Genomic DNA, 7,833 nt, shown 5'->3' on the forward strand with positions numbered 1-7,833 from the left:
TGCGCAGTGGTGTCGCCACCTCTCTTTCCTAACTGGATTAATCGCTCTGCTGCACGGAGCTGGGTTAAAAACCTGCACCTCCGGCTCCCTACACACATGTGCTACCTGTGCGAGCCAGACCGCTGGGACTGACCCGCTTGCTGCTTCTTGCAGGACAGAGCTGCCGTTTCGACCTGGGAAATTGTGGAAGGAGGGCAAGGAGAGCAGCAGGCTGAGAAGAAAAGCTGAGCCTTCATCCTTGGACTTGTTTTTTTTACTTCAGCTGCTTTGGCAACAGTTGTAAATACTGTGACTTTACAAATAAAATCCTTGGAACAGAATGGCTAATGAAGAGGGAATATAATCTGAGCAAAATGGTTGGTGCTACTACTAGGTAAATAAATACAGGATTCTCAGCAGGTGTGGACACAGCGCAGGTGGTAGAAGCACCCAAAACCCAGGGCAGCACTCGCCCCCTGTTGCGCTGAGCTGGTGCTGAGCACTGAAACACAGAGGCGAAAACTCAGGCCTGTCTTTAGGGGTGAAAAGGCTCAGTTCTGTGCCCACTGCTTTAAGCACTTGTGTTCCCCCCAGGTGTAGGAGGCCTTGAAGTGTTTCCTCATTGCAGTGTTGCTGGTTTGGTCCTGTGAAATCCCTAACCCTGAGGGGATGGTGTCCTGTCACCTGTAAGGCTGGGTGCTGAGACTGCCCTAGGGCTGGGAGTGGGGCACCCTCAGGATCCCCCCATCAGAACTGGGAAGGTAAACTCCAGGCTGCTTAGTTATTCCCTGTTCAGTTACCTTTTTTTCTTTTGCCATGTTTGTGTGTGTGGGGGGGGAAGCAGCCCCCTGGATGGTGTGGCTGTAGGTGGGTGGAGAGAGGCCTGCCTTACACATGAGGCTGAATTTATACAGGGCTTGTACTTACCTACTGGCTTGCTTTCTTTACATCAATTTATGAAAAGGTAGCAAAACCAAGCACGTGGGCTCATGCAGAAGGAATTTCATTTGCAAATACAGCTCACACAAGTAACTTGTTGAAAAGGATCACGGCTTCCTCTTGTATTGTTGAGAATAAAAAGCGATAGCTGTTTTTCTGCCCCCTCCCTTTCTGGTTATCTGCACTCCTAGGGAAGATGGAAGGGATGGGGGTGGGGGTGTCTTCATTGCTGCTGTTGGTATTTTAGATTTGCTAGTGGCTGTACTGTGCTGGTAAACTGAAGTTTCTGGTCAGCTGGGAACACACCAAACAGAGCACACACCATGGATTTGCTATTGGTTTTATTTCCTACCAAAAGAAAACTGCTACATTTCCAGAATGTTTAAAAATTGTAACAATTTGTATACATTGGTGAATAACAGAGTTACAACGTCGGTGTAGATTCAAAACCAACGCGGCTGGTTGGAATCTGTTCTGAGCTCTGTTAACTGATTGACTTCGCCTACAAATGCCACTTTGATTATAGTACCACTGATGTGCTAAATACAAAAAAACCTGCTTGTTTTAAAGGAAATCCAGTAGCTGTTTTAAAATCAGTTTTAACTTTCTGATTTGATTTAAAAGGAGTCTGGCTTCTCCCATTGTTTTAGGGGGAAAGGCAGTAGTAGCTCAGTTTCCACAAAGATGTAGACAGTTTACGAAACTGGTTAAATTAAACAAAAAACCCCATCTCTCCTGAGGAAACGTTGCTCTACTCTTAAAAAGTCTGCGAACCCTCATAGACCATAATGAGCAAACATTTAAAAACCTCTTTTAAAAATAGGTAACTGGTTTAAAAAGAAAACCAAAAATGCATCGGGGTGAGGTAGTAGTCACAGTGCATCCAGAAATGTATCAATGATCAGGGCTGGGGGGAAATACTGGGAGCAGCCGACTGCGGGCAGCTATTGCAAGGTACGAGAACGTGCTCTGAGGAGGATGCATGACGTCATAGTCCAACCTAGCGCTAGGTCACCGGGCAAGAGCGGCCACGGTGAACGCATCAACATCTATAGCCATACTCTGGACACATTCTACTTTAGATACACGTGGAGCTACGCTGTAGGTTTAAGGGCAGTACCCACTTGTACGTGGCATGAACTTGCCCCTCTCTCCCTACCCCTTCAATCCCTACAAGCTTTGACTGAGTTTCCAAAAATTTACTGTGCAAATATTCCCACGCAGCTTCCCCTTTTTACCGACCACAGTCACCTGCCCTGCCAGCGAGCCGGGCGGGCACAGCCCTAACAGTCTCCCTTGCCAAGGACAGAGAAAAAAAGCCCCCCAGCCCAGGTGCTGCGCTCAGAGCTCAACCGCCGAGCACCAGGTTTCTACTCCTGCCTGTGATGGCAGCACACGGCTGCCGGCACAAGGCTAAGAGGGCACCTGTATGAGCTGCCGGCCACCTTCTGTTCCCTCAGCTCCTGTTCCTTCTGGCTAACAGCTTAGCTTGGCACCACCCATCTGTATGCCCCTCTTCTCCGAGCTCTAACTCGGCAGGCAACCCGAGTTTTAAAAGCACTTCGCTCTTCTGTGATCACTGAGAGTCCAACCGGCTCTGTTAGGCATCTGCTAAGTAAGTTTCTGACCCCACCTGGTACCTCTCCAAATGGTAATTTCACCAAGCTCATCGTACCGAGTTCCAGAAGAGTCAAGGCCAGCTGAAGGAACAGGAATGTTTTTTCATGTAAGCACAATTCCTGTTCAATGCTAAGATACCTACAGTATAGCCTCGTGCTGCCAGGGGGGAACCTTTTGAAAAAAAAAAAACAACCAACCAACCCACCCCAAGACGCTGCAGGAAGGGGTGGCTTGTCGAAATGAACGCTGCCTCTGGGACCGGGAATGAGAAAAGGCAACTAATTACATTCAAAAACCTACAGCAACGCTCATGCCTTCCCTTTCCAAAGAGGCTTACTTTTTGCTTCCTAATATACTAGCATGGCAAAAAAAAAATGAAGTGCAGTAGCTAATTCTAGACAGAAGGTCTAAGAATGAAAACATGACAACCTTGGTGCAGTCCAAGAAATTCAGTTGAGCTGGTGGAAGAATTTCATCTAAGTATCAAGTGCATTTTTTTTTGCTGTTCACACTTCAGTTATTGCTCAATAACTATCAAAAAGAACAGAGGAATACTTTCAGTTTAGTTTTATTATATTATAACAGATCTGCAACTACAGCTTATTTCAGCCAAAACATTTTTTGTATTCCAAACTCTTAAAAAATATCTACATTAATCATATTTTTCTATTCTCAAAAATAAAAAAAAAAGATCTACCTAGCATACCAATGCTGCTACAGCACTTGAAAGGGTGCATTACTTATGTAAATTCTACGGTAAAGGTAATTACTCTTGCAGTCATCGTTCTTCCTTCTCTTCTCTGCTGCTTTGGGTTCAGGTTTCAAAAAGTTTGTTAAAAGCTGTTCCAACTTCTGAAACCATGTCAGAGGCAGTCATTGAACGTCCGAATTTTTGAAAGGCTTGGTGGTTAGACTGCCTCGTCAGAGAGCAAGCTCCAACCGCAGCCACTAGAAAGGGATTTTGACTAAAAGGAAAAAAAAAAAAACACACCCAACATCATAAACAAAATCTGAGCACTCCTGTGTAATTCATAAGGTGGTGGACATAATCTTTGTACCCATGGTTGTCAGCACTTTTGGGAAGGCCTCTTAAGCAAACATCTGTGTTTCTCAGGCTCCAGCACCACAGAGTGCCTTTGGTTGAATTTGTGTTTTTTTTTTTTAAACAAACACGTCCCACGGTGCTGCACGTGACTGAGTGAGAAACACCACCCGGGCTGAAGGATGCAGAAGGAAAACATCCTTGAGGGTTGGGTAAGAAGGTGTTCCGCGTCTGGTTTTACTGATGCAAAACTGCATCTGCTCCTCCAGAGGAAGGCTGAGGGCTCACCGGGCAGCCTCTTAACTCCCTCCCCTCCCACAACTGGGTTTAGTTTTGTATTGCAGGGGGTGGGGGAAGGATGGGAGGGTGCGGACGAGATGATTTTTAACAGGCACACAGTCACTGCTCCAGGGCCTTCATTAGATCAGCTTGAAAGGGGTACGGGGACAGCAGCAGACCCCAACAGCAATTTAGGCACGCTCGCTTAATGCCGCCGATGGGCTTAGGGGCTACCTGAGAGCGTGTGCCCAACCCCAGCCCCCGGGGGCTGAGCCGCCCCCGGGGAAGGCAGCGCAGCCCTGCCACCTCCACAGCACCGTCCCACGGGCCGGGCCACGGCGGCTGCTTCTGCTGCCTTACAGCACCAGTGCAGGGGAAGACAACTGCGGAGTAACGCAGCAGCCGGCCCTGGGCGCCAGTTGCTGGCTGGGCTAAAAACCCCACAAAGCTCAGCCACGGCTGGGACGTAGCTGCCTGTAAGTCACTATGGGCCTACTGACTCCTGTGCCAAGTCGAGAGGTTTGTGAAGGATCACGATGTAAAACACAGGCACAGCAGAACCTGAGATTATAATGAGGTGCTACCAGGGCAGCTTTAAGTATCTTTTCTTTGAAAACAGCAGCTTCATATGCTCATCAAGGTGCAGGAGTATTTAAGCCACCTTAAGGGTCGATCCTGGATGCCCAAACGCTGCTCCGAAGCAAGAGCTCAGAGGGCTCAGAGACAGCCAACGCACTTACTTCTAAGGTTACTGCATAAGCCGTTCAACACACACCACACTCCGCAGACCTCACCTTCGCATCCCGTCCGCTTAACAGGAGAATCCTACCTGCACTCCTGAAAGCCAGTGCAACCTTCTTCAAAATCCTGCTCTGCACAGGCCCGTTTTGAAATGACAGAGCCAGGCACGAGCGTGGAAGGACTGGCTGGACTGCCCGCGGTGCAAGCCTACAAGCTGATGCCCCGATTCACTGAACCCAAAAAGCTCCTCCTTTCCCGAAACACACACATGAAACAAGCAGGATTGGTACAGCAGGTGTTTGAGAAGGGTCACCTTAACACCGCCACAGGAGACAGGGTGTATTGCTGATGCCAATTACACTCTCCCACTTTCCCTTCATCTATAAAAAGGTGTTTCTGAGCGAGCTGTTTGGAAAAGCCACAGGAGCCCAAGTCAGGAGAGCCTGGAGAACACGTGCTGTGTTTGCTAATCTCTCCAACAATTTAATACCGATCTTGTTGTACACTGTGCAAAAATGAAATCACCCTTCTAATGAAGTAAAACAAAACTCCTCCTTTAGGGGCAGCTACAACTTCAGATACACAACCAATCTTGGTTTCGTTTTTTCATTCTGGGTGTGTTAGACTTCAGAATTTTCAAGTCTGGTTCAACTGGTCACTCGTTGCTCCTCGGGGACGCAGGGCAGTGCTCCCTCACAGTAAGGCAAGCACAGGCTAGTTAACCCCCGTGGACACCTAACTGTGCATACCTGCACGCAGACACTACAAAAGATCTCCATTCCTCAAGCTCATTACTTACTGGGAAGTGGGACCTGTTATTCCCTAACTGCTTGTGTCAGGGTTCCTTGCAACTGTATTTAAAGCAGCTCCTTTCACAGAAAGGCTACATGGACCAACTAGTCGGACAGGAATTGGCATAATTTTTAACAGAAGAGCCAACAGCCAGCTGCAGCTGCATGTTTGCTTTATGTACGACCAAACTGGACTGCCCTTTGGCCTTATAATGGGTACCCTCTTTGAAACTGTATTTTATTTGCACATTTCAACTTACCTGCTCCGCTGAAATTACTCGGGTACAACGCAAGAGGATTCACCAAATTACAAAACCAAAGCTAAATGACGTGTTTTTTGAATTACAGAGATGTTACTGCCAGTGACCACCACAATTTTATTCTTCATACTTTCTGCCTACGTTATATTGTTTTGAAAACACATACCCCATGTCCTTGAGAATCGATCCAAGTTCACACTCTTCTTCTGCTTCAAACTTGGGAGATGTTAGATCAGCAAAGAGTTTGCCGTATTAAAATTGTAACTATTATGTAGACTGCTCTAGAACACCTCACATTTTTTTTTAAAGTACACGAATACCCCAGTCCCAACAACTCCGATTTCATTTGGAAATTTCTTTAGCAGGTCTACAACAGCTGCCATAGGAGAACACAGACTGGCAAGAATTAAAAGTTATGAATTAATTTTCATACCCATTTGTTTTTTCTGCTCCAGCAAGAAATGCCCAGTGCGCTAAGACTCCAAGAGAACCAGAAAGGAGGTCCCCCTGTCCACCACATCTCCGGCTGCTTCCTTCGTGACTGCACACAAGTACTACGAACAGACAAACCAAAAACAGTCATGTGCATTTTTTCCTTCTATTTACAATGGTATCACTGCAGCTGTGAGGGTTAACCCCTGAGGCACACAGCGATTAACAGATGAGAGATTAATCACAGGCAGCAGCATATGCTGAAATACTCTGTTCTTAAAAAAATAAAATTATTGCATTCATATTTTTGAAATACTTTTCTAGTTACTTTTCAACCTTTTACAAATAACACCACGCAACGTATATACACTTTCTCCCCTTCACTCAGCCTCCACAGCAGATTCAGTCACCTCTGAGTTTAGTGACTCATGTGAACTGATGCTGCCATGATGAGCAATCACCCCAAAATGGACCAGGTCCCTCCACGAAGCCATTGCACAAACGCAGCTCTCCAGAGTCTCTGACCTTCGGGAGTTTATGAAGGTAACACCAAGGTGTTTTACAGCGAGCAAATGCAAAATAGAACTAAAAACTCAAACCTTCTGCCATGCCCCGGTTATTTTACTGAAAGCAGCCTTTTCCTTAGGCTTTGTAAAAACCGTACACAACCAGAGATCTCTTTTTCTGCCAACCAACAGTGTCCTCAGTATCCGTGTATGTTTCTGTCAGCAGTGTCACTGTGGGTAGGCTCTGTCAGGATATCAGATGTTACATTGCTATTTTAAATATACAAAGGACCTTGGTCAAACCGATCTCTTTGTGAAGCTTTAAATATGAAGAACACGCAAATGGTTTCACTAAATTTAACTCCTTTGTTCTCCACTCTCAACAAGCCCAAGCAGGAAGCCTGGAGGATACACAAGGCACACAAAAAGAAAAGAGCATCCATTCTGCTGCCCTTCTCCAAACTCTCTTGTGGGCATGTATCTATCCTTAGCTTTCCTTCTTGCTAGGCTCTGAAAAAAAAAACAAAACCCAGGAGAACTTTATTTTCCCCTCCCAGGAGAAGGGAAGAGCTGGCAGAATCATCGGTGGCCAAGCAGCGATCCTTGGCCTCTCCGGTCAGCTACTGCGGAGCTGCTCGGGTTCAGGACTAGGCACACAACTCTTTGTGCGCTCCCCAGTACGCCACGTACACGAGCCAAGTATAAAGCAAGGCATTGCTTGGGTAACAGCTCTTGCCTCCATCTTCTCAAGCCGCCGGGGTTGCGTTTCTCCACGGTCTATGAACAGAGCAGCCCAGGTGTTTTATGAGAGACTACTACCCATATTTTTAAAAGGAATTTTTCTCTCACAAAATAATGGGGAAAATCTGCACAAAACTGAAGGACTTGCAGGTAAATCTTCTTAAATAGCAAGAGGTAAAAAAACCACTTAACACAAGTAAACCCTTTCTAGTTCATTAGCGTAGTTTATCTCTGCTTCTTCTTACTCGGTGCAGCAAAGAATTGTACTTCACTTCCATTTCCTACCGATTCCTCCAGCAATAATTGCTGGGCTCGTGAGGCCAGGCAGTTGTGCATTTTTGCTGCCACGGAGAGGGCAAAGATTCATTAGTCACCATGAACACAGCAGACACCGCTGCAGCGTTGCCAGCAGTTAATTTTCCCAATCACTCTCCTCCCCTCCCCCATCCACCCCAAATTAAGATTCTGGATGCGTTTCTCAGTGAGCAGTAGTTAACGTCAAA

At 46.5% G+C, this 7,833-nt stretch overlaps 2 protein-coding genes across 13 annotated transcripts in view; one reads left to right on the forward strand and one right to left on the reverse strand.

Annotated features, from left to right (window-relative positions):
- Positions 1-320, forward strand: part of CARS2 (cysteinyl-tRNA synthetase 2, mitochondrial) — a 34,861-nt gene extending 34,541 nt beyond the window's left edge. For all 6 annotated transcript variants that reach the window (XM_035901142.1, XM_035901138.1, XM_035901143.1 and 3 more), the window contains one exon: positions 154-320. In XM_035901142.1, coding sequence (XP_035757035.1) covers positions 154-228 — 75 coding nt within the window. In that variant the 3' untranslated portion in view covers positions 229-320. The remainder of the gene's footprint in view (positions 1-153) is intronic.
- Positions 321-1,288: 968 nt separating this feature from the next.
- Positions 1,289-7,833, reverse strand: part of NAXD (NAD(P)HX dehydratase) — a 49,943-nt gene continuing 43,398 nt past the window's right edge. For 4 of the 7 annotated variants that reach the window (XM_009645737.2, XM_035901144.1, XM_035901148.1 and 1 more), the window contains 2 exons: positions 6,085-6,205; positions 1,289-3,503 (listed from right to left, as the gene is read on the reverse strand). In XM_009645737.2, coding sequence (XP_009644032.2) covers positions 3,353-3,503; positions 6,085-6,205 — 272 coding nt within the window. In that variant the 3' untranslated portion in view covers positions 1,289-3,352. Of the gene's footprint in view, positions 3,504-6,084; positions 6,206-7,833 lie in introns of those variants that run through there. The other 3 variants (XM_035901146.1, XR_004842864.1, XR_004842862.1) reach the window with 3 other exon arrangements.

Source organism: Egretta garzetta, unplaced genomic scaffold (genome assembly GCF_000687185.1).
Source record: "Egretta garzetta isolate BGI_Z169 unplaced genomic scaffold, ASM68718v1 scaffold168, whole genome shotgun sequence".
Classification (NCBI taxonomy): Eukaryota; Metazoa; Chordata; class Aves; order Pelecaniformes; family Ardeidae; genus Egretta; species Egretta garzetta.